Source organism: Ochotona princeps, chromosome 2 (genome assembly GCF_030435755.1).
Source record: "Ochotona princeps isolate mOchPri1 chromosome 2, mOchPri1.hap1, whole genome shotgun sequence".
NCBI classification, from domain to species: Eukaryota; Metazoa; Chordata; class Mammalia; order Lagomorpha; family Ochotonidae; genus Ochotona; species Ochotona princeps.
The window spans coordinates 1,267,437-1,293,112 of NC_080833.1; the positions used below are offsets into that span (position 1 = coordinate 1,267,437).

At 65.3% G+C, this 25,676-nt stretch overlaps 2 protein-coding genes across 4 annotated transcripts in view; both read left to right on the forward strand.

Moving 5' to 3' along the window:
- The window catches only part of PRXL2B (peroxiredoxin like 2B), a 144,423-nt gene extending 135,066 nt beyond the window's left edge, over positions 1-9,357 (forward strand). The window contains exon 8 of the mRNA XM_058674419.1: positions 9,345-9,357. The gene's annotated coding sequence lies outside the window, so the exon portion shown is untranslated. The remainder of the gene's footprint in view (positions 1-9,344) is intronic.
- A 3,331-nt stretch (positions 9,358-12,688) lies between these two features.
- Positions 12,689-25,676, forward strand: part of PRDM16 (PR/SET domain 16) — a 199,469-nt gene continuing 186,481 nt past the window's right edge. For all 3 annotated transcript variants that reach the window (XM_058674429.1, XM_058674432.1, XM_058674435.1), the window contains exon 1: positions 12,689-13,110. In XM_058674429.1, coding sequence (XP_058530412.1) covers positions 13,074-13,110 — 37 coding nt within the window. In that variant the 5' untranslated portion in view covers positions 12,689-13,073. The remainder of the gene's footprint in view (positions 13,111-25,676) is intronic.

Genomic DNA, 25,676 nt, shown 5'->3' on the forward strand with positions numbered 1-25,676 from the left:
CCGACTCCAGTGCCCTGCTGAAGTCCACCTGGAGAGGCAGCCATCACGGCTCCCGTCACCTGCCTGGGAGACCAGGCACAGGTGCTGTGAGCACTGGGAGAGAACCCGTGAGCAGGCACTCTCTCTCTCTCTCTCTCTCTCTCTCTCTCTCTCTCTCTCTCCCCTCCCCACCGCCTCACAAGTAAACGCACATTCAGAAAAGCAGGTGTACTCACTGAAGGCATTGCTGCCACTCTGCCGGGGCGCAGGAGCCGCCGTCGGCCACACCTGTGTCCCCGTGTCCCAGGAAGGCCGGAGACACTGCCTCTCCCTCCTCAGGCTCCTTTGTGCCACCTCCTCCCTTGGGGTGTTTGCACACGTGCCCCCACTTGAGCTGTGAGGAGCGACTGCCTTCCTTTCCTCCAGTTGTGTCTGCTGCAGGGCAGGCTAGAGGCCCACGGGGGTCTTTGTCCCGCACCTGCCTGCACCGTGAGGATCACCTGGAGAGCATCCTTACCCAGGGGACGCAGCTGCTGGCTCCTGACCCTGCCGCTTCCCAGGGCTTCCCCCTTGGCACTCCTCCCTTGCCCTTAGCACTTCCGGGCGAGCCAGGCCCAACACGGTGTCTCCTTGACTCTTTCGTGAATTTTGTTGTTTGATCACACGTGGATCTTGGTGTCGCATGACCCTTTGACACAGGTGCACACGTGGACCTCCTGGTGGGAAACCTGCGGGCAGCCACAGGCCCTGAGGCCATGGTCATTGGGCACCGGCCGCTCTGCCTTGCTGGGTTTTGGCGCCCAGTACCCAGCCCCCTTCGGTTCCTGAAAATTCTCGCATGTCCTGAGAAGCCGAGAGAGGCACCCCCACCCTGCACATCCATTCGCTGATTCACCGAGGCAAGCAGAGCCTCGAGGGCGCGAGTTTTAGACGGGCTGCTCCACTTCCCATCCTGCTCCCTGCTAATGGCCTGGAAGAGCAGCAGAGGACGGCCCCAGGGCTTGGGCCCTGCACCAGCGTGGGAGACCCGGAGGAGGCTCCTGGCCCAGCCCCCCGGAGGAGGCTCCTGGCCCAGTCCCGGCCCGGTCCTGGCTGGTGCAGCCATCTGCGGAGTGACCCAGTGGATGGACGGGACGAGTTCCTGAATCACTACGTTCCAAATGCATCCAGCAGTCTTCAAAAACCCTAACACAGAATTCAATTCTCAAAGAAGAGGTTCGATGCATGACACCCGAGGCGGTGAGCTGCTCACGGCAGGGCTGGGGTTGGTCACAGGGCGAGTCATTTCCCTGCCTGGGGAGAGGGGGCACCCTTGCCTGTGGATGAGCCGGTCAGAGCCTGTACACCCACAGCAGCCGCAGGGGCCAGGGCCTGGCTGCACCTGCCGCCAGCCGTGCGATGGCCAGACCCGTCAGACCCAATGGACGCGCTCCCTCTCTGTAAACCTTTCATCATCAATCAACAATGAATTTTGAAAGATTTCTCTCTCTGTAGCTCTGCCTTTCAAGTAAAATTTAAAAAATGAAGAAAAATAAAGATTAACTAAAACCATAAAGATTTTAGACAAAACAGAGTATAAAATCTTGTCCAACCTCGAGTTGGACAGATTTAAAGATGTATTTCTTTATTTGAAAGTCAACATTACAGAGAGAAGGAGAGAGAAAAATCTCCCATCCACTGGCTTACCCCCCAGATGGCTGCACCAGCCAGGACGGGCCGGGCAGGAGCCAGGAGCCTCCTCCGGGTCTCCCACGTGGGTGCAGGGCTCAAGCCCTGGGGCTGTCCTCTGCTGCTCTTCCAGGCCATTAGCAGGGAGCTGGGTGGGAAACGGAGCACCGGGCACAGGAGCCGGCAAGGATGGGATGCTGGCAGTGCAGGTGGCAGGTTCTCCTGCCGCACCAGGACACTGGTGGCCGAGGTTTCTTTCAAACAAGACAAAAGCAGAAGTATGTAAATGACCAACATGAAAATGGGCTGGGGCGGGGACATGCTGAGGTCAGGGTGCTTGTTGGTGGAAAGGCATGGAAAAGCGTCCACGGGGGTTGGACCTACGGACTCCAGCCCTGTGGGGCAGATGGGAGGCAAGGAGCGGCGTGGAGGGCGTGGCCCTCTCTGGGCTCCTGAGCTGGCTCACCCTGTGGGTGCTCCTGGGCCAAGCTGAGCTGCCCCCTCCAGGCTCTCCTCATCCCGGGGGGCGAGGTTTGCAGCGTGATGGAGGCAGGGGAGCCATCTTCCCACACACCTGCAGGGGCAGGCCCTCCACGCGCACAACTCTTGTCTGCGTGTCCCCAGTCAGCCGGTGCTGCCCACCGTGAGGGCTGCCAGCCAGGGCCCCGCTGAGGGGCAGCTGCGCCAGCGTTTGCAGAAGCTTCTGGAAGAAACCACGCCTGGGGCAGGAGGGCAAAGGACCGCAGCGTGGCTCACGGGCTGCTTTCTGGGGGAGTCCGCCGGACACTTTATGGTCCTCCCCGAGCCCACAGAGCCATTTTCACAATGTAAAACGGCAAGCGTTGTAATCATTGCAAGGTGTCTCTCACCTCGAGCCTACCCCATGCCCACAGCCAAGGGGATTTAAAAATACGTATATTTAAAGCAAATATTATTGCAAATGGCTGCTCTGTAATTCGGATTAATTGCTTTGGGTTTTTTTCTGGAATAAAATCTTTCAGGCAAACCCATAAAAGGCCTGGCTCGCAGGCCAGCAGCTGCTGCGGGGCCTCATTCATGGTGGGCCCAGAGCCACCCACAGGTGCCTCCTGAGGGCAGCCGCCCCAAGGTCCAGGCCCTGAGGCCCCACCACACCTGGCCGTGGGCCCGAGGGTGGCCACAGCCCTTGGGGAAGGGAGTGTCTCAGGTGAGGCCTGCCAGCGACACCCCCCCCCCCCCGTGGGACTCGGCCGGGCCACCCAGGGGAGACTGCTGCTGTAAGAAGGAGGGGCACCGCTCTGGCTGGCACAGGGATCTTGTGAAAGGTGTGGCCTTGGTGCACTGGGCAGTGCCTTGAAGCAGGAGAGAAGGGACCCCCAACCCCAAGTTTTAGCCCCGGAGCTTCCTGCCAGCCCTGGAACGACCCAGACCTCTCCCCACAAGGGAGCCTAGTGAGCCCCGGCTGCAGGAATGACCACATGAGGCTGTGAGGGGCTCAGCTCCCAGGAGGGGTGCAGGGAAGGGTGGTGCTGGGTTGCACGGAAGAACATGGGGAGTGCCGTTCACACGCTCTGGGACCCACGAGCCAATCCAGGGTGCAGATGTCACCTGCCCACCACGCTCGTGGCCCGGAATGCAGCTCCCCTCCCCGGTCTGCCCTGGACCATGAGGCTGGGCCTCGAAAACAGCGGCGCTGTGCTCTGGGAGAGAGCTCAACAGGAACCCCTCCAGGGCCCTGGGAGACCCGGGGACCTGGGCTGCAGCAGACATGAGGATGTGGGCCAGCCCGTGTGCGGTGTCCCACTGCAGGCAGCCACAAATGTAGCTCAGAGTTGCAGGCCCTACCAGCTCCTGCCAGTGTGTTCAGGGACGCAGATGCTCCACCTGCTTGGCAGGCCTCACTACCACCATCAGCTCACTGGGCAGGGGCCTGTCCCACACCTGTGTACCACCCGCTCACCTCCTGTCCACCTCCTGTCCACCTCCCGTCCACCCCCCGTCCACCTCCCGTCCACCCCCCGTCCACCCCCGTCTACCCCCGTCCACCTCCCGTCCACCCCCCGTCCACCTCCCGTCCACCCCCCGTCCACCCCCGTCCACCTCCCGTCCACCCCCCGTCCACCTCCCGTCCACCCCCCGTCCATCCCCCGTCCACCCCCCGTCCACCTCCCGTCCACCCCCCGTCCACCCCCCGTCCACCCCGTCCACCTCCCGTCCACCTCCCGTCCACCACAGATCCACCTCCCGTCCACCACCCGTCCACCTCCCGTCCACCTCCTGTCCACCTCCCGTCCACCTCCCGCCACCACCATCTGCCAATGATCCTTTATCCATCCACATTCAACTTTCTTTTTTTCCTAATAGACTTATTTTATCTTTGATGGTGTTTACATAGTTGAGAAGGATGCCTGCCCATGTGAACCACCAATTAGGAAGGGAAGGCTCAAGGAGTGGGGGCAAGCGGCCTTTCTATTCCTTCTGCTTCTGGGGTGGGGGAGAAGAGGGGAGAGGGCCACTCTCAGAAGCCTGACCCCAGCAGTACCCGAGGATGTGGGACGGTCACTTGATGTCATCACACCCATCCACTCACCCATTCATCCCCCCAGCCCCCATCCATCCATCCATCCATCCATCCATCCACCCACCCACCCAGCAATCCATCCACCCATACATCCCTCACTCACCAGCCATCTGTTGCCCTGGGAGCCTTGATGTACCTGCCACAGCAAGGAGCCCTGGCTCTGGGTGACCCTGAGGGCTGTGTGGGAGGCCCAGCCCTCAGGCTTTCATGATGACAAGTACAGGTGACAGATGGTGGCCCTGGGAGGAAGCTGGCTGGAGGATCACTGTCATTCCTGGTAGGGAGGAAGGCCTGGGTCCTGCGATCTTCCTCATCAACCCTCCCTGGCAGGGGACCAGGAGCAGAGCCGGACAAAGCAGGGGATGTGGGAGGAGGCTGGAGCCGTGCAGTCCCCCACGGACTGGGGGAGCCCCCACCCTGCAGAAAACAGAGAATCTGTTGGGGTGGGGGGCACGAAAGAGCAGGTGCAACCAGGCTGATTCCACAGGGGAGGAGCCCGGCCGATGTAGCCAGCTAGACTCCTTTTCTGAAAAACAAAACAAAGTATTCGTTTCAAAGGCAGAGCAAGAGATGGGAGAGAGAGAGATAGGGAGATCACCCACTCACTGGTTCACTCCGAGAACTCCGTGCATTGGCTGGGCTGGGCCCGACTGCAGCCAGGAGCTGTAAACTCCCTCCAGCTTCCCCGTGGGTGGCCAGGGCTCCGGCACCTGGGCCGCCCTCCACTGCCCTCTCGGGTGGACAGTGGGGAGCCTGAGTGAGGCTGAGTGGCCAGGACGCGAACCTGCCAATCTTCTGGCATCGAAGGCAGTGGTCTCACCCACAGAGCCTCAATGTTGGGTGTCACCCCACCAACCCCACCTCCAGAGAGGCTTGGCTCTGGGTGCCAGGGCCCTCTCCACACGATCTCCGCTGACCACACAGCCTGCACTTTTGGCCCTGTCTTCTGAGTGGAGCAGGACACTGCATGGACCCTCTGGCTGTGCCATCCACTTCACACTGGGCTGCATGGAGGGCTTCCTGGAAGAGGTGGTCTCCTCCAGCCCCGGCCTCTCGAGCCCCAGCTTCTGACCATCACCCTGCTTGGCCTGTGGATACGTCCATCTCGAAGCCAACAGGGCCAGGAGCATCTGTCCACACCACTCCACCAGGACATTGCTGTGTTGCCACATCTGAGGAGGAAGTGGCCATCCCTGGGCCCACTCAGGTGATCCAGGCCCTTGGCCCCACCTGAGGCCAGCTGGAGGCACCTGCAGCCCGGATTCGCCTGGCATGGTCCTTCTGCTCTGCTCGTCCTGCCGCTGTATCAGCTGCAGTGGCCACCTTTGCCTTGGGGATATGGCCAGGCCTGTTCCCTCGGCCACGCTGCTCCCTGGGTGAGCAGGGCAGAGGCCTGTTGCTACTCGGTGGGGTGGCCGCCGTCCGCTATGTCCCTGCCGCGGCCCTGACATGCCACTGTGTGCATCACTCAGGTGAGTGAGAACCTCACACTGTCACCCATGATGCCCACAGTGGGCAGCTGTCCGGTCACACCCTGGCTCTGCAGCTTGGCCCAGCTGCCTGCTTACCATAGGCAGCATCATGCGGTGCGTGGCATGTGTGGTGTGTGTGTGACTGCTTCCCCCACTCGGCATCACGCTCCGTAGCAGGTGCCCATGCTGCCTACCCTCTCGTGGCCCAGTGATGCTCCAGGCAGGCGTGGACCCTATTTCAGTCTTCACGAGCGGCCGGAAGGTCACCCAGACTACAGCTTCCTCACCCCTGGGGACCCATGTGTGGAGGGCATCCTCACCAGAACACCTGGGCGGCGGCGGGAGGTGGTTTGGGCAGGTCGAAGGAGGGGCAGCTCAGAGAGGGGTCACATGCCTGTCACCCCCCATGGCAGTTCCCTCCCCCTTCCTGAGGGGCAGAGATAGGGACACAGAGTCCCACCTGCTGATTCATCCCCCCTGCGGAAGCCCAGGCCTGGCGGGGGGGGCCCAGCGAGGAGCCAGGCTCACCTGCTGAGGCTCCTGTGGGGCGTGCTGGGTAACAGGGACCTAGCCTCGTGGGGTCTGCGTTCCCGAGGCCAACTCCGAGGAGGACGCGGCCACCCTGCTTCAGAGCACCGGCTCCTGTGGGAGTGCCAGCGCTTTGTAAAAGGTGTTTTAGCAACTCAGTTCTCTGCATGTCACTTTATTTTTCAAATATTTATTTGAAGGACACAGTCACAGAAAGAAGGAAAGTGAGGTTGAGAGAGAGAGAGATGTTACATTCACTGGTTCACTCTCCAAATGGCTCCAACAGCCAGGGCTGGGCCAGGATGAAGTCAGGAGCTTCTTCCAAGTCCCCCACGTGGGCGCAGGGGCCCAAGCACTGGGACCGTTCTCTGCCGCTTTCCCGGGTGCGCTAGGAGGGAGCGGGATGGGAAGTGGAGCAGCCAGGACTCACACTGTGCTCACACGGGATGCTGGAGTGGCAGCCAGCAGCTAGAGTCCCCATGTCATAACGCCTACTTCCTACGTGCTCATTTAAAAAACCCCACAGGCACTTTAGAGACGGGAGCAGAGCTTCCATGGGAACACTCACCGTGTGGGACAGTCCTGCGCCAGTCACCCTGCCACGGCGGCCAGGCAGCCCTGGCCACTGCTGTCCTGCGGCCACTGACCTCACACCCTCGCCTAGCCTCCACTGACCTCCTCTGTGCCTCCGGGGGTCACGCACCTGTCGCAGTGCGCATGTGCCTCTCAGGTCCCACAGTCAGAACAGGCGTTTCCGAGGTTTGTCCTTCATCTAACCCCTCTTCATGGCCAGTTCATGCTACACGTATGACCAAGCCATGTCTTGCTGCCACCTGCACGCCCCACCTGGGACACGTGCACACCGCCCTTGGGGAGGTGTCCTCCAAACCCTCTCCGAGTTCCTGAGCCAGCCCTGCCTGGCTGACCCTGTGAGGTTCTTGAGGGTCTTGCCAATGTGTGGCGCCACGCAGAGGTCAGAGAGGGGCTGGAGGACAGGCCAGGCACAGTGGTTTGTCCGGCCTTGTACAGCTCAGAGCTTCTCCATGTTGGGAGGTGCAGCTCCAGCTGTGAAGGTGGGGGGAGGGAGGGAGGGGGAGGGAGGGAGGGATGGAGGGAGGGAGGGAGGGAGGAAGGTGTCCTGTGGGAGAGCGCTGGGCCCCCCTCACCATCCCTGGCCAGGATTACTGTGCGCTGTCCCAGTTCTAGAACCACAGACCTTTCAATGGAGAGCCGGCTCATTCACGCCCCAGGTGCGCGGGCTCTGTGTACCCTCGCCCGACATGCCTGTCTTCATGTCATGATTCGACATGTTCCATGATGAACACGTATGTCTGTGCCACATCCATGACAGACACATGTTGCCAGTAATCCAGCCCCAGGACCTGTGCTCCATGGTGAACACACACGTTTCATGACACAGCCAGGACCCACATCGCAGTGGCATCTCCCAGCTCACGTCTTCAGTGGAGTGACTTGCAGCTGGCATGTGTTTCCAGTGATGCATTCAAACAAGGGATTAGACGGTGCTGAGCAGTAGTGGGCGGGCAGGGCAGGGAACTCCCCTGGCCCCCGAGGGCAGCAGCCCAGCCCTGGAGGCCTTCCCAGGACACCCAGACCCCACTCGCCCACGCCCTCACTTTGCCCCCATGAAACCCAGGAAGGGGTTCCAGCCAGAGACCCCCCGAGGGGATTCTGCACAGGCTGCATCCCCGGGCGAGGGGCTGCTGGCAAGGGAGGTCTCCCCCCCCCCCGCCCCAGGCCCTGCTCTGTGCCTCCAGGTCCCTGCTGCGGGTCTGGTGGCCTTCACATGGCTGTGGCAGCTCCTTGGGGGGGGGGGGGGGCGGTCTCCGTACAGCAGGCAATGCTCTGGCCGGCACCCCACGGCCTCTTCCCATTGCAGCCACTCCCCTGGGCACCCCGCTTTCTTCTTCAGGCCCTGGGAGTGTAGGGGCCCTGCCTGCTGGGGGTCTCCAGGTGCCTGCCTCCTCATCAGCACCCTGTCCCCCTCCCCCATGCCAGCCAGGTGGCTGAAAACTACCTGAATGCGGCGCGGACACACTTCACTCGGCCATCATTCATTCGCTCACATCCACTCATTCATTCCCTGAGCCTTGGAAAACTCCAGAAGAGGAGTTTTCCCGCGGACGCACCAGGGGCAGCAGACAGATGCTGGGTCCCAGGCCTCAGGCCACAGGGCACCGCCTGCCTCTGAGTGCAAGATCCCCATCAGGATGCTGTCCCACCTGCCCAGCCCAGCCGGGGTCCGCTGTGCCCAGGGCTGCAGCTCAGAGCCCCGCAGACCTAAGGCAGGAAGTGCAAAAGGGCAGAGGTCAAGGGGGAAGGGGCGGGGCTTCTCCCTGCCAAGCCTAAGGAGCAGCTAGGAAGGGCCAGGTCCAGGGGTCGCTGGAGGGGAAGGCGACCCGCTAGGGGATGGGAGCCGCCGCCCTGTCGCGCATCCTAATGCCCTGTGTCAGTTCCAGGTGCCCCCAACCCCGGAACCCCAGGACGTCCCGCGCCATCCAGCCACCCTGCTGCGTGCGGTCATGACCCGGCAGGTCCAGAGCCCTCTGCTCCAGCTGGAGGGCCAGAGGGCCGTAGAGGCACCGCCGTAAGCCTCTTGGACCTGGAAGGTTGGCTTGCGCCTCTCCTTCCGGTGCTGCCCGCACCAGGGATCCTAAAGCCAGCTCGCAGGAGTGTGCCCGCCTTTGCCCAAGCCGGACTTCGAGGCCGCGAGGTTCCAGGAGGGCGAAGTGAAGACGGGGCCCGCCTGGTGAGCGCACAAGGGGTCCCCAGGCCGCGTGCGCACGCGGGGAAGCCCCGCAGCGCTGCGCTCCACCTGCGGGGACTGCGACCGAGCCGCAGCCAAAAGAAGGCGAAAACTGCAGCAAAGGCTAGCGGGGACCCCGCGTCAGCGCGGTGGGCATTTGAGGATGCGGAGGGCGCGCGACACCCAGCGATTCCGGGGCGCGGCACGCAGCGCGGCTGCGGCTTTCGTTGCGGCCAGCCCCTGCCCGCACACACAGGCTGAACGGCAGCGGTGGCTGCGTTTGCCAGGGCCGCGTCCATGCGTTGCTCCCGCGGCACTTCGTTCGCGAGCAGCTCCGTGGCCGCCCCGGGGAACGAAGCTGCCCCCGCCTCCGCGTGTGCGGGTACGCGGCCTCGGGGTGCTGGACGGTGGGTGGGGACCCCGCAGTTCCACGGCGGTCCGGCGTGGGGTGAGCGCGGTGGCTGCTCCGCAGAGGCGCCGTGAACCCGACGCCGGGATTCGTTGGTGGGATTTGCAGGGCTGCGGGGGCCGGGCGGAGAACGCGTGGGAAGCCGATCCCGCTGGCTGCTAGCGATCGCGGCGGAGGCGGGAGGCTTCCGCCGCCGCCGCCTGCCCGCAGACCCCGGGCACGGAAGGCCAAGCGCGGCGGCGACGTCCAGGCCCCCCCGAAGTCCTTCAGGCCTTGCTTGTCCATCAGGCCCAAGGTGTCAGTCTCTTCAAAACAAAAACAAAACAAAGCAAAACAAAAGCTTTCCGGCTGTGGCTTCCGGAGGAACGCTCGCCCAGGGCGAGGGCGCGGCGGCGAGGGCGCTCACCTGGCGGGACCTCCGGGCCTCCAGTCGCTCCGGAAGGCTCCCTCGGCGGGCGCCCGCCTGCAGCCCGCAGCGTCTGCGGCTCACACGGGTGGGACGCCTGAGCCCAGCTCGGGGACTCCTGCAGAACTGGAACGGGTGTCCCCGCAGGGAGTCGCCACCGCCCGGCTGGGAGCGGCAGGGGCATGGCCAGGCTTCCCAGGCGCAGGACGCAGGAGGCGCTGGGTTCCCCACGCCCACCCAACGTGGAGCCCGAGGAAGCCCCATCCGGGCCATTCCGACAGGAAGTGCCTTTTGGGTCTCCTTAACCCACATCCACTCCACTCTAGACTGTGGGAGGATCTGGCTTCAAGTCCCCAGAGCCCCTGGCGGTTGGGAAACCAAGCAGGCCGCCCTGCCCATCCTCAGGGCACGCGGCACCCCACAGCCCTTTTCTCCTTGGTCCACGGCTTCTGCTCCCACTATGGACAGAGCAGCAGCGGGTGAGGTGCAGTGGCCCACGCACTGGGGTGGACTGGGGCCTCTAAACCCTGCAGGGAGGGCTGACATCTGCTACCTGGACTTAACCCTGCCGGGAGCCGAGGGAAACAGCAGAGGTCCTGCCCAGGTTCATGGCCAGGGAGAGAGGGAACACCCGGGCAGGCCAGGTCGTGGCAGCAGGGCCGCTGGGGCCAGCTCCAAAGCCCCGCCTGCCCTGCCCAGGGGAACGCTCCTGGTCAACAGAGGGGACCCACTGAGAGTGGTCCCCGAGGGCCTGGGGCAGTCTGTGTGCCTTGTCCCCTGTGAGGCTGCCTCAGGGAGGCCACCCAGTTGGTCTGAGGGGCCTCCCTGTGACGGACTCTGCACGTGCAGCCTGGCAGGGAACCCATCTGAAGGGAGCTACAAGTCCCCCAGCCCCAATCTCGCTGCACAGGTCACCGAGGGAGGGGCGGGCTCCACTCCAGTCCTCCCATCCAAGGTCCCCGAGGCCCAGCGCCAGCCCAGGGGCCCAGAGCGCAAATCAGTCTGGAGACTGTGATCCGCCCCTCTTCCTCCACGCCCCCACCTTGCTGTTCTTGTCCCCTCAGCCTCAAAGTTCCCTGGGGGGAAAGACACAAGCCCACGGTCCCCGCGGCAGGAGTGGCCATGGCTGCTCTCCCAAGGGCTGCCCAGGCGCCCTGCTCTCCGCTTCTAAGTCCGGCCACGCGGGGGCAGGGCCTGGCTGGGCCAGGGCCATGGCCTTGGGGACCGCCTGCCACAGCAGGTAGTGGGAAGACTAGCAAGAGGGCACCCTCCGCACCCAGAGCCCTGGGCTGCTGTCCCTGGTCAGCTCTGATCTGGGTCCTCCTCCCCAAAAAGGCCAGAGTCAAGGGGTACTCCCACAACCCCAGAACTGGCAAGGGTCTTGTTCCCAGGCCCCAGCAAAGCTGCAGCCTCAGGGTGGAGGGAGAGCGCAGGGGGCTGGGGCCTGTTAGCAGCTTGCGGAGAGGAGGAGGGGGCCAGGGCCAGGCTGGAGGTGAGGGCGCGGGGACACTGCAGGGGCACCGCAGGGCAGGCTCCAGGCAGGAGCCAGGCGCTGGAACCCAGAGTTCTGTGGGCATGACCTTGAGTCTTCTGCGACCAGTAGCCAGGCCGCCGTGGGCACATTCAGGAGCCCGGGTGTGGGGTCAGTCAGGGGGTCCCCACCTCCGGAGAGACACTTACCTGCGTGCGGCTGGTAGGGGCGGTAGCCGGGCAGCCCTGAGGGGCACGCTGGGGTTGGCACGCCTGCGGAGAACTGCAGAGGCCAGGCCCTCCCCGCACGGGCTCGGGCGCCGCTCCTAGGGCCGCTAATCTGCGGGGTTTGGGCCCCGCGCCCGCGCCATCGGTGCCTCTGGCAGGACTGCGAGGGCGGGGGGCTTCTTCGGGGGCCGCGCTGGCTTTGCTCGCTGACCGCACAGGGGCGGATGACGAGTGCGGGTCTCCGAGGAGGAGCGGCTACTGCTTTCCTGGCCTAACCGAGGGCGAACGGGCCGAGAACCCGCGCTGGGGCGGCAGAGACTCTCGCGTGGCCTGACCCCTGCGAAGCCGCAGCCCTCCAGGCTCCCACTGCTGGGCAGGACCTGGCTTCCAATTCGTTCTCACATCCCAGCATCGGTTCTCGCCCCCCCAGGCCCCTGGCCCGGGGCTGGGGCCCGGGCCGGCCCCTCTGCTGGCCTCGCCCAGGCCGGCAGACCCGAGAGGGCGGCAGGAGTGGCGCCGGCTCGGCTCCCGCCCGCGCTCCTCCACCTGCGCGCTCACCGGCCTCCGCCGGCCGCACACCTGGGCCGGGCAGCAGCGTCGCGCCGGCCCCGCAGGTGGCCCAGCTCGGGCGCCCGCGCACCCAGGTACTCACCTGGGGGCCTCCGCCGCGGCCGAGTGGGGCGCGGAGGCAGGGAGCGCGCGGGCCCGCCCCCGGGGCGGAGAAGTGCGGTCCGCTAGGGCCCCCCGGCCGCCCTGGCCGCCGAGCGCGCTGCCCTCCGCGCCGCGGCCCCGCGGCGGCCCCCGGGCGGGCGGCGGGTCCGAGGGCAGGCCCGCGGCGCGGAGCTGGCGGCGCCCCGGCTGTTGTTCGGGAGCCGCCGCCCGCCGCGGGGTGGGGGGCCGGGGGCGCGGCCGGTGGGGCCCGGAGGGGCTTCGGAGTAGCCGGGTTCGGCGGGCCGGGGGCGGGGGCGGCGGGCCGAGCTCTGGAGGGGCGACGGGGAGCGCGGAGCGTGCGACTGGCAGCCAAGTGCCGTGAAACGGGGCGACAGCGGCCCGGACCCGCGTCCCAACCCTGGGCGCGTTGGCCCCGAGGCCCAGGGAGGGCGGATGACACGGTGCGGCCGGCCGCCGCCCCCCCGCACACCCTCGGGCCCCGCTGGGGCGGGCGCGACGCGACGCCGGGCACCGCGGGGGCCTGGGCACCTCGCCGCCGCCGGGCCGCCCGGGTCCTTTTAAAGGGTCCGGGGTGCGGGCCCCGAGCGGGAGCGCCCAGCACGGGCTGCGCTCTTAAAGGGCCAGCCCGAGCCGCGCGGGAGGGGGGCGGGGGCAGCGGTAAGTGAGGCGCGGACCGGGCCGGCCGCGGAGAGCCCCCCACTCCCGCGCCGAGGCGGCGGCGGCGGCGGCGGCGGCGCGACGAAGAAGATGATGAATACATTGCAAAGTTTTTTTGGCCCCGGCGAGGGGTGTCAGATTGAGTGCTCTGTGCGCATGTGCGAAGGTGTCCAAACTGACAATACTGGAGAGATGAAGATAGTGTGTAGCCGCTCCTGGACTCGAGGAGGAGGAGAGAGATTCCGCGCGCCGGCACCATGCGCTCCAAGGCGCGGGCGAGGAAGCTAGCCAAAAGTAAGTGCCCGCGCTCGGCCGCGCCGCGCCGCCGGGCCGGCCGCGGGGCCGGGCGCCCAGGGCCAGGGGTGCGCGTCGGGGCCCGGGGGCTGCTCCGCCTCCCGCGCTCCGGGGCGGCCGGGCTCGGCGCGGAGGCTCGGGGCGCCCGGGGCCGCGCGCTCCCCCGAAGCCGCCGGCCCCCTCCCCGCCGAACCCCCTCCCCCAGCCGCACCCCCTCCCCCCCGCGTCAGGCGCTCGGGCCCGGGAACCCGAGGCGCGCGGTGGGAGGGGGGCCGAGGGGGAGGGCCGGGGGTGGAGGGGAGCGAAAAGCGAAAGTTAGCGAAAAGTTGACGAAAGGGGAGAGCAACTTTTCCCTCCTCGCTCTCGCTCTCGCGCTCTCTCTCTCCGAGCCGCGCTCAGTGCTGGTCAAATCATATTCCGGGCTTTTGAAATAGTGGGCGCTAGAGCACCGCCTTTGGCATCCGCCAGCCGGGCGCAGAGGAGGGAGACCCCGACCGGGGAGGGGGCGGAGGAGGGGTCGCGGGCCGGCGCCCACCGGCTCTGCGGGCGCCAGGCCAGGGGAGGCGAGCGCGACCACCGCGGCCGCCCCGGGTCTCCTCCCGAGCGCTGCGCCCCCGGCGTGGGCGCGGGCCGCCCGGGCGCCGGTGCCTCCGGCCGCGGGGAGGGTCCCCGCTCGGCCGCCTTCCGTCCCGCCTTCCGTCCCGTCGGCTCGCGCGGGACAGCCTCGAGGCGCGGCCAGGACGCAGCTGCCCGGGCGACAGCGCCCGGCCCCGGCTCTTACTTTCTCTTTCGCTCCGTCTCGGGCCGGGGCCCCGCGCCCCGGGCCCTCCGCCGGCCGGGACTGGCCGCGCTGGCCGGGTGTCGCCGCCGCCGCGCCTGCTGAGCCGCCCCGCGCCCCCCGCGCCCCCCGCGTCCCGGCCGCCAGAGGCCCGCGGCCCGTGCAGGGCTGGAGGTGTGCGGCCCTGGCGGCCGCCGGCGCGGGCAGGTGGGCACAGGCGGCGAGCGCGGCTCCCGAAGCTCGGCCGCGGCCCGGCTGCAGCGAAGCGCCGAGCGCCGCGCGGAGCGGGATCGGCGCCTTCTGCTCCGGCGGCCCCCTCCTCCGCAGGCCGCCCGCCCACCCGGGGAAGGCTGCGGCTGGGGACGCCCAGCGCCGCCGCCGGGCCCTAGCCGGCCCGACCTTGCAGTGGACAGGGGCTGCGGCGGGAGCCCGGGGGCGCGGGACTCGCCGCGGTCTGTGAAGACGCTTTCTCGGCTGCGACCGGCCCCGCCGCCGTAGGCCGCGCGCTGGGCCCGTCAAGGAAAAGCAGCCCCCCGCAGCCCACCGGGCGTCCACGGGCCCCGCCGGCCGCCGGGCTGCCCCGCAAGGCACCGCTCTTCTTTTGGCCTGGGTCTCCCTGGAGTCCTGTGACCTCTGACCCCTCTTGGGCGAACCCGGACGGCGGCGTTCCGTGGTGGAGTCGAGGGGCTGGGTAGGCACGGTGTGTCTGCCGCGACGCTTGGACCGTGTGCGGGGTGTGTGTTCACGTGGAAGTTGGGGTTGTGCGTGTCCGGCTGGCCTGCATCGATGGTCCAGCCCTCGCAGCAGCAGGGCCCGCAGCTGGAGCGGAAGGGGCACCGCAGCCGGCCGCGCGCTCTCCGCCTTCGCTGCAAGCGAGAGCCCCGGCTCGGAGCGCTGGGCTCAGCCGGCACACCTCCCCGAGGCCCGGCCCCGGGCGGCCTGGCCTGTGCTGTCTCTGCCAGGTGAGGAAGGCGGCTTGGGAGGTGGCTCTGCTTCCCACAGCAGTGGGTACCTGGCAGGGTCCCGTGACCAGGCCGGGAGGTGCGGCGCGAGCTCCCTCCGCCTCCAGCCGGGCTGCTCGCTGCTAGGCCTGGACACTGAGCACCCACGCTCTGGCGAGCCGGCCGCCTCTCTGCAGGCTCAGGGCGCCTGTCCCCAGCCGGTGGCCGTAGCAGGCTCAGGACCCGCCGAGGAGTCTCCCGAATCTCAGTCTTCTGGTTTCCCCATAACAGGGACCCGACCGTGTCACCTGGGTCTGAGGTCCGAGGCCATGGGGCAGGGAGCCGCGCTGCCCGTGCTGCCCGGGCCCCAGCAGGGTCTGGCCTGCCTTTGACACAGCTCGGGGAGGCCTCCCCGAGGGAGCATCCAGGGCTGTCATTTCTGGGGCTGTTTTGTTCCTTTTCGGTCAAGGTCATTTCAAGGCTCCCTTCCCCTCATGGGGCTCTAGTTGGGTTCTCAGTGGCCAGGCGGCCAGGCCAGGGAGCGCTGCCCCCAGGGCCCTTTGCCCTGATTCTGGGGAGTAGGGTGCGATGAGGGGGTGCAGATGAGGGCCGAGGCACATGCTTATTCCAACTGGTGAAGTGCTGGACACGCATTTAGAAGCTAAGTGCCCATCTCAGCGGGTGTCCCGTGGCTGCCACTGCTGGGAGCCAGGTGGGCAGGTGGCCACCCCCTTCTTCCTGGCAGCACAGCTGACGTGTCCCCATCAGGGCAGGACCCCCGGTTGGGCCAGTGATGCCCCAGGCAGGGAGGCTGGAGCCACTGCTGCTGCGGGAGTGGGGGACCCCGTGTGTCCCCCTGTGCTGAGTGCAAAAGGCATGTGCAAGTTGGCAACCGGCTTCCCTCTCACCGCCCACAGGAGGAGGCCTGGCTCCTGCAGCCTGCAGGGGCAGAGGACAGGGTGGGGGTGCTGCCTTTGTCCTCCTCCCCTGCTGTGCTCCCCAGGGCCCGGGCAGAGCCCACCTGACCCAGTGCTGGTGCCGGCAGGAGTCGGGCGTCCTGGCCCCGCTTCGGACGAAAAGGCAGAGTTGGTGCTGCAGGGGTGGGGCACAGAGCTGGCTTCCAGGGCTGGGTGCCCGGCTGAGCCAGCCCTACCTCTGTCACCCCCCACCAGGCCTGGTTCCCGAGTCCTGGCTCACCAAGGCCTGGGGGAGGGAGCTGAGCAGATTTCCGCAGGGAGGACATGGCTGTCTCCTGGGGTCCCCAATAACCTGCCGCTCACCTAGGGCGCCTCTTGGGGCCCTGTGGCAAGGGGCAGGTGCCAGCCCAGCCGCCCAACGCTGGAGCCCCCCTCCTGGGCGGCACTGTGGGCAGGGCACTGCCTCCTCCAGCTAGGTAGAAAAGTGGTGTGAAGGCGGCCAGGCTCCCCCCTGAGCCCCGGGCCCCAGGGGCAGCCGGGGAGGCGAGAACTGGCTGGGCGGTGGTGGGCGCCATTAGCCCCCTGTTTTATTCAATTAGGAGGCAATTAGGGACCCTTGGGGGGCTGGGCCGGTAATTGCTGCGAAACATAATTGGAGTTTCAACAAAAATTATCCAGGATTAAAAATCTTTTCAACAATTTCGTTTCAAAATTTCAAATGGCGTTAAATACGATTTATTGGGTTTTGAATCAAGCCCTTGTAACTAGTCTCCCTCACTGGCGCGGGAGGACGCGGGACAGCCTCCGAGCGTTTCTCGTTGCAGCGCGGCGCGGGCTGTGGACTGTGGACGGGACAGCACGGGGTCAGGGGTTGGAGCACTTCCTGCTCCCCACGTCCCCCCAAGTGACTCCCAGTTGTGGCCCTGCCGGCTTTGGGTCCCGCGGGTGTGGCCGCTGCTATGTTATTGTAGCCAGAGCAGGGTCCTCCTGGCGTCCTCCTCCGCCGGGGTCCCTGTGTTGGACTCCGGTTTCTAGCACGGAGCAGGGCTGCGCGGACCGTCCTCTGCACCCAGGCTCCATCCCCTGTCCCCCAGTCCCTTCACAGATCTGGCTTCGAGAGACGCAGTGCAGGACTGCGCCTGCCTGGGCGCGGTGCGGGGCAGCAAGGGGAGGGAGGACCGAACAGGGCGAGGCCAGGGTCCCGTTGCACCGGGCGCCTGGGGACTCTTCAGGGCTTCTGCAGAGACACTCCTTTGAGTCCACTTGGTGGGCGCGACTCCAGCTGACCTGACCCCGGGAAGCATGCAGGCACCCAGCTTGCACGGTGAGACATCGCGGGCAAGCACAGAGAGGGGGACTGATTGGCTGGACCGCACAGCAGAGGAGGGTGGGAACTGGGTGGAGGGCCCCCTGCCCTCTGCTGGGGCAAGCTCGGTTTGTCCTGCTTTGATGTTTAGGCTAGAAGCATCAGCCTCCTCGCAAAGCTAGGAGGACACCGAATGCTCCCAGCTGTTGCTGCTCAGGATACCCCAGGGCTGGGCTGGGCTGGGCTGGCCGCTGCCTGCCTCTGCTCAGGTAAGGATGGGGCAGCTGCTGGGCCCCAGCTACGGACGCTGGCAGGAGGTGGACGCTGGCAGGAGATGGCAGCTGCCTTCAGGTCTGGTCCGGAACGAGTTGTGAGCATCCAAGCTGGGGGGCTCTAGTGGCCACTGCCCGTGCCTGGGCCCGTGGTGTCTTTCGGAGCCTGAGTGCCCCGCTGTCCCAGTCCCTGGCCTGGCAGCCCGGCAGTGGCCGGAGGCTGGGACAGGCCCCTCGTGTACTGAGAACAATGCCGGGCCTGGAGATGGGAGTGTCGCTGCTCCAAGGGGCACACTTGTTTAATAGTTAACGTTTGGTGCAAAAAAGGAGGGAAGTGGGACTCTGCTGAGGGCTTTGCTTGTTTTATATCCACTATACTATTTCTGTCCATGAAAATTGGCTTAATTATATCAATGGAATGTTTCTTTTTCAATTCTGTATGCAATTAGTCCATCTTGCCGGCTGCAATTTATTTTAATAAAAAAATAAACCAGTGGTGTGTTCAGTTCCTCGTCCCCTGGGGACAAATGCGATTGGTGTGTTTAATTTCATTAACTACAATGCGTCCTACTGGAAAAATGTATAAAATCAGCTTTATGCAGCTTAAACACTGGCATTTGAAACAAATCATTATTGCATTAGCTGTCACACTGGTAATTCTAGAATCTAAGGAAAAAAATATATTATGGCTGTTTTTATAACCCTTTGCAAATGCACTGTTAAAATCATTTATAATCGTCCTAGAGCAGGGCTCCGTCCTGGTGGACCTCGCGTCCGATCGGGCGCTGCCCTGTGCGCGTGCCACATGCTGGTGGGTGTGCCGTCCGCAGCCCCAAGCTGGAGGCTGCGTGGGAGCAGACCCTGTGCGAAGGGGGACCTCTCTCCGCTCTGACCTGCCACCAGCCTGAGGTGACCTGGGGAGCAAGGCGTCAAGGCCTCTGAAGTCCTCCTCGGACTGTGGGCTCCCCAAGGCCAAGGCACCCACTCCGTACAGGTGGGACTGTGTGGGCGAGGCCCGGGGGGCAGCCCTGGCTCTGCTCTGGGGAGGGAGAAAGCCGGGGCCTTGGCCACGTGTCAACTGTGTAGGAGATGGCCATGGCCGGCCCTGCGCTGCCTTCCACTAGGGGTACGGCCCATACTGCCGTGCGTGGGTGTGTGTGTCTGTGTGTGGTCGTGCGAGAGCCCGTGAGAGTGTGGAGTGTGTGTGTGGTTGTGTGTGAGCCCGTGCGAGTGTTTGTACCATGTGTGAGTGTATGGCCATGTGTGGCAGTGTATATGCCTGTGAGCATGCGTGCACACGTTTGTGCACGTGTGGGGCTGAGAGTACATGTGGGTGAGCATGTGTTCCCACGTGTGTGCAGGGCTGTCTGACCGTGTGTGCCTGCATGCGTGCCTGTGTTTGTACAAGGTCCCAGCTGCGTCTGAGCCTGACACCCTCGACCTGGGGCTCGCTGGTTGTGCTCCTCTTCGAGTCACCCACCGGGGAGCCAAGGTCAGGGCTCAGGGCGGAGTGTGCTGGGGGAGGCTGGGCACGGTCAGGAGAGGCTCAGGTCCCCTGGCAGAGGCCAGGGACCAGGGCTGCTGCCGCAGGGAGGGTTTGCCAGGCTTGGGGGCGTCTCCTCAGTGGTCCCCAGGGATGAACTTGGGCAGATCAGTTGTCTTCTTTCGACACAAATGCCTTTCCTAGTGCCACATTTCCGTAGTGAGTTTCAGCTGCAGGGTGCAGAGAGACGTTTTCGGGGTGAGCTCTCCGACCCTAGGGCCTGCCTGCCCACCTGCAGTGCCAGGAGAGATCTCAGGCCACAGCTTGGCTTTTCCACTCCCCACAAGGGAGCTGTGAGTTGAGAACCAGTGGCTTTGTCTACTTCCCTACTTTGCACAGAACAGCCAAGCTGCAGCCTCCTAGCGAACTGGAGTCCAGGCCAGGGAGGGGGGAAGGGAGCGGCTCCCCAGCGCCTGGGGGCGTGGCCCGGCCTTCTCACAGCTCCAGCTGCCCCCAGGCCCCACCCCTGCAATGCAGGTGAAGGTGGCTGGGGCGGAGGGTTCTTGGGAAGGGAAGGAGAAGGGTGAGGCGTGTTCCTGCTGCACAGAAGGTCTGGATGGACTGATGTGGCGCCTGCAGGGGCTCCTGCTGGGAGCTGGGAGTTCCCGGGCCATGAGGCAGAGGTGCCTGGGTCTGACTCTGCTTGGTGGTATCAGTGGTCCAGCTCGCTCCTGTGGGGTCAGGCCAGCAGGTGCACACAGGAAAGGCTGATGCCGTGGAGCTGATGGGGAAGCTGTACCCCACAACGTGTCTCTCCTGGGTTCCAGTGAAGGAGCTGTGTAGCTTGCCGGCACTGGGCTTGGTCCTGAGACAACACACACACACACACACACACACACACACACGTGCGACCCCCCCCCCCCCCCCGTTGGCTCTGTCTGTGACTTCACCACCAGCGGCACAAGCGCAGGGAGCTGCTGCGGCCTCCTAGGCTGACCCTGCTCTGTCCCCATGGAGCTGCTGTGGGCGCTGCCAGCCCCTCTCCCCCCATCCCTGTGGCGTTCCAGGCCTTGGGTTTGTTTCACGGCCGGGTCCCAGAGCTGGGGGCCCTGGGGAGAGGCTGGGGATCCCATAACTTCAGGTGCTCCCGGGGTGTGGAGTGCCCAGGAGAAGACAGGGGTGGGTCTGAGGCCTTGGTGGGACACAAGGTACCCCTAGCCAGCCGTGCTGGGTGTGGCCTCGGGAGAGGCAGGAAGGCTTCAGCGGATGCCTGCTGGACACGGCACTTGCAAGCAGAACAGGTCGGACCTGGCCTGGGCCCCGGCCCTCGGCAGCCCTGCTCCCTGGAACTGGCCTGACCCAGAGAGACCGCCGCGGGCTTCCAACGGGACCTGTTTCCTGGGCCGAGTTGGGCAGCGTCGAGTGAGCACTCTTTCTTGGGATGCGGTTCAGTCTCCTGGCCACGGGCAGGAGTGGGTAAACGGTGCCAGGCATGGATGGACCTGAACTACTGCCTGCTGTGCCTGGCCAGCGAGCTGTGATGGTGAGGACAGTGAGGGACGTGGCAGAGCTGCTGTGCTCAGCGGAGGGGCCTGAACGTGGCAGAGGACGCACAGGCCAGCTGTCTGTGGGAGCCCTGGGCCGTCAGGCTTGTCTTCCCTCCCCTGCCTCCTCCCTGCCCGCACCAGCAGCCAAGGAGGGCCCAGGATGGCGGCGGTGGTGGGCTGTGTTTGCTTCGGGGGAAGGGCTTCCCTGGGGGTGGGGTACAGGCTGGCATTAGGATTCCTTTTGGAGGGAAGCCTGTGGCACAGCGAGAGCAACTCCTGCCTGCCCGATGCCACCTGCTTTTCCCCAGGATACGGCTCGCTGGAAAGCTCTGATTCCCGATGCCCTGGATGGTGGGCACGTTCCCGAACCCCTTGCCAACCAGGCTGGGCCCTGGAGGCAGGGAGTAAGTGGGTGGAAAATGACCCCTCCCAGACCCGTCCACCGGCTGACACGCGTAGTCGGCAACAGCGCACGCGTGTGCAGGGGTGCACCTGGAGCTGAGTGAGCTTGTCTTGGTTCCCCGGGAACAGTGCCGCTCCCCTGCCAAGCACCATTCGGCAGTGTCATCGTGGGGCCCCGTGCCCTCAGCTCACAGTGGCCACGGTGGCCGGCCCAGCCCCTTGCTGGCCTGCTAACGCACCGGAAGAGCCACGAGTGCCCAGTGCGGGGGATGGTCATGGCCATGTGTGTCCACTCGTGTGTACATCCGCAGCCCCGCCAAGGCACAAAGAGGGCGCAGGGCTGCTGGGTAATCGGGGCCCCGGGGTTCTCGCTGAGAAAAATTAGGCCCTCTTGAAAAATCGCAGAACGATGCTGCGAGTGTCGGGTTGCGAGATAATGATGTGTCTGTGTGTGAAAATATTAAGTTGCAACCGCAGGCCGTGCGAGCACCTTTGTGAATAGGCCATTCAGTTCCCAGCCGGGCCGCACACCAGCCAGCGGCTGACGGAATACAAATGGTGCCACGGGGCGGGGGCTTCACCGGCCCCCAGACCCGAGCCGTCTCTCGCCCTCAGTCCAGCTGGCCTTGGATGCACCAGCGACGGACTCCTCTGGGCTGGCTGGAGCGATGGCTCCCGGAGGCAGAACTGTCGTCTGCTGGGGGTGATTGGATGTGATTGTGAGGAAGTGCCGCTGGGTCCTGCCCGCCTGAGGAGGCCAGAGGCCTGCCCCTGAGCGGCTGCCGTTGTCCCCTGCACAACACAAGTGTGTGGTAGCAAGAGACAGCCTGGGCTCTGCAGGCCCTGGGCACCACTGTCTGTCAGAGGGCGGCATGTGTGTGGTGCTTCCCAGGGAAGCACTGTGTGTGTGTGTATGCACACTCCTGGGTGGCTTCCTGTGTGTGTGTGCAGTGTGCGTGTGTGGGAATGTGCAGGTGTGTGCATGTGCCAGACGTGTGTGCTGGGGCCACCAGGCTGCTTCGCCTTCACTGTGTGTCCCTGGGAACCAAAGCTTGGAGAAGTGGAAAGTGGAGGGGTGGGAGCGGGGCGCAGGCGCGGCCACGAGGGCCTCTCTGGTTTCAGGCCGGGACTGAGAATTGCCAAGTGCAGGCCCCTGGGCTCCTGCATCCTCTCGGTGGAAGGTGTTAATCTTACCTTGCAAAGGTTAGATAAAGCGGCTAAAAGCTGCTGTCTGTTATCGAATCTGCTCTGTTAATTACCGCTGCGACTTGCGGAGGCCCCTCTGGGCATCCCCACCTGGGCCCAGGCCGCAACTCCAGCCGGTCCTTCTCGGCCGCTGCCCGGTTCTCCCCTTACGCGGTTTTAGGTTGCCTCCAGGTCCCGACAGACCTGCGTTCAAAGCCGGGCAGGGGTAGGCCAGTGGCCAGGGAGGGTGAGAAGCCCATGCCACCGGCTCCCATCACTCTTTCGTGCGTCAACCCTGGGCCCCTGAGATCGAGCGGGGTGGGGTGAGCAAGGCCAGGGCTCCGCCCGCCTGGGGTTGGGGGGTACCCGAGCCTCCTGGAAGCTTAGACGATGCAGCTGTTTCTGTGCCAGAGCTGGGAAAAGCCTGGCCCTGGGCACATGGGAGGGACGCCTAGGGGCCAGGCTCCCTCCTCACCAGGAGGAGACGGGAAGACTCGGGGAGCACTCTGGGACCATTCCCTACTGGCCCTGCGCCTTAGGACCCCCATTCTTAAACACACCCACCCCGGCCCTATGGGGCCTCAAGGGGCCCCACGGACTTGAGTTGACTGCTGACCCTCACTTCCGTGATTCTCACGCCAGGGATCCAGAGGGCAGGTGTGCATTGCCCTGGGGACGCTGAGCTGATGGCCTGCAGGGCTGGACGCCACTGCTCTCCACTGCCAGGCCTGCCCTGGTCCGCTCTCTGCTGCCTCCCTGCGCCTTGTGCGTGTGCGTCTGCCTCCGACCCCAGCCACAGCTGTGCCCAGCGTGGGGCGGCTGGAGGCTGTGTGTGGCAGAGCTGGTGCAGGTGCCCGAGGGGCGAGCGCCACGGCCACCTTCTCTGCTGGACAGGTGTCCAGACCCCCGGAGGGTCTTTGAATGATGCTGGTGAGGTTCAGGCTTGGCCGGGAGTGTGGTGGCGGATGGGGCTGGCAGGCAGTGAGGCCAGCATATCTGGGACGAGACCCTGGTCACTGTTGTCATGTTCTTGGTCTTTGGGGATAACAGTGGTTGTTGTTAGCAGCTTGGTGGGGTTCTGGAACCTTCCCTGAGCAGAGACAGCCATGAATGTACGTGTGTGGCTAGCAGGACTGGACTGGACCTGGGCTCTGCACGGCTGCACCCGGACAGCTTGGTGAGACCAGGGCACAGTGATAGGGTCACGCTTCCTGGCTGGGCACGGCCTCACAGTGGCCCCCGCTTTGCTCTGCTGGGGCAGCCCCTGGGGCTGTGGGCAGCTCCGTGTTGGAGGGGTTGGGCAGGGTCTCGTTGGTGTGAACGCTGGGCTCTGTCCTCGGCTCGGTGCGGTTGCTGAGCCCCTTCGCACCTGGGCAGACTCCTCCACAGGGGGAATTTGTCTTCTCCAATATTCTGAATAGAGCGGCAGGGCTGCAGTTAGCCTGTCACTGCGGAGGGCATCTAACTGCTGTCCTTCCAGCCACAGAGAGTGGCCTGGGGAGGGCTCTGGGCTGCCCAGGCCGGGTCTCTAGTCAGCTTTGTCCCAGGACATGGGGTGCGAGCAGGGTGCGTCTCCTCGTTATGCCAGTGAGTATATCAGATTCCCCTCCCCCTAAGGTGTCCCTGATGTCAGGGGGCCGCAGCCTTGTCTGTCACTGGTCTGTGCAGGCTTGCATGTGGAAGCAGTGTTGCACACACACATGTCAACACGGCCATGCCCCGCCATCACACACACGTATGTTGCTGATGCACGTGACAGTGTGGCCCATATCCAGACCCTGGGACCGATCCAGTGGCCACAGACACGTCTCTGGGTCCCCGCAGCCCCGTCGGCTGTGCGTAGGGTCAGAGGAGGGGGTAGGGGCAGCGCTGAGTGTAAGCACGTCGTCTTCCCTTCTGCCTCTTCTCATGGGGACCATGGTCCTGGCAGCCTTGTCCCTTCCCCTCCCCCCAGCTGGGGCAGAAACGGCTGGAGCCCCCGGGATCTGGTGTCAGACAGACCCCGAGCTAGCACACGGGGGCCGCCTCTGGCCCTTTCAAAGGGACATTTGATCTGAACCCAGGGACCCAGTAAGAGGATTCCGGCTGACCCAGAGCCGGTGGGGCCAAGGGCGCGGAGTGTGTGTGTGTGGGTCCTCTGTAGGGCTATTGCCCCCTGGGAGGCATGGAATGCCCAGGGCCAGGGACCAGGCTGGGCGGAGCCCGTGCAACCATCAGGCCGTTGGTTTCTAGGGGCCCTGTGCAAGCCCGCCGTCGCGGGACACCTGAGCCCGTGTGTCAGCACTGCTTGCGCCAGGACCCGGGGCTCCTGTCTGCTTGGTGTCCGGGGAGGTGTGCTCCCCCAACGCCTGTGGTCGAGGGTGGGCTACCAGGGGGTGGCGTGGGGGAAGCAAGCTCCTGGCTGTCGGGGTGCCGTTCCCTTGAGCTTTGGTCCTGGTGTCCAGCACCCAGGGCTTCTCCTTCTCACGATAGAACCTTCTGTGCCCACTCTGGGTCATGGACACCTCTCCGGGACCTGGCTGGGGTTGGTGGTTCAGTGGGTGGTGCCAGTGGGGCCCAGGCAAGCCTGGCTGTGGTGCTGGCCCATGCTCCCTCCACACTGTGCGCCACCCTGGTGTGCTTGGCTCCGTCACGGGAGGCTGTACCATCTGTTCCCGACACCAACTCCTGTTTGGGCCATGGGCCTGGCACATCCTCTTAGCCTCATGTAGTGTGAGCACGGGCAAGGCCCCCCGGGGCCCGGCTTGAAGGTTGGTGTCCTGGGGTGATGGCTGAGCAGGCGTCTCCTCCCTGGGCCCCCTTCTCCTCTGGGTGGTCCAGCAGGTGGGACCCCAGGCCCGCTTGGGTGACCTCGTGGCTGCTGTGTCTTGTAGTCCCCGAGAGGCTGGCCCTTGGGGGCAGGGCAAGGGGCTGGAGGGGTCCTTGCACAGACCGTCACAGCTGAGCGAGGGCCGCCTGGCCATGCTGGGTCGCCAGCTTTGGCCCTGTGGCCTGAGGTGGCTGTGAATGGCCAAGGGCCTGCTGCGCAAGGAAGGCTGCTCGTGGCCGGCAGTGTTGCCTGGCAGGCAGGCACCTGCTGGCCGCGAGGCCCAGGCACTCCCCTCCCCTGCCTGTGACCCTGAGTGTGGCGATGTTGCGAGTCGGCGTCTGCGCATGCCTTCTCTTCCTCTCTTTCTGTGACGTTCACCTTCTAGCAAGTACCGTAAGGTGTCGGGAGAGCCAGAGGCCTCTGGGGTTGCTAGCGGGAGCCGGCAAGGGGCGGGGCTCTGCCGCCCTGACACGGCCACACTCACCTTGAACAAAAGTGAAAAACGGGAAGGGAAGTGAGCAGGGCCACGGCCAGCGCTGGTGGGCGTGGAGTTCAAGTGGGGCCTGCCACGGGTGGAAATACACGTGGGGAGAGCCTGCCAGAGGCGGGTGTGCACGTATGTTGGGGCTCAGTGGGACATCCGCACGTGTGTGTCGGTTGTCAGCAGTGGGTCTGGATGCGTGTCGGGCTCTGCCAGGGGCAGATCGCACGTGTGTCTGGGCCCTTCCTCATGACTAAGGGTGACCAACCGAGGCTTCCTTGCGTGCCTTGCACATCCGGCACTGGCCAGTCCCCACTCAAGGCCCCGGCAGCTGGGAGCTGTGCTGGGCCTAGCAGAGGAGGGGCTAGGGCGCAGCAGATGCTCCCGCGGGGGCCCGGGCAGACGTGGGCACACACCCTGGGCTTCACCCCGGTCCGGCCACTCC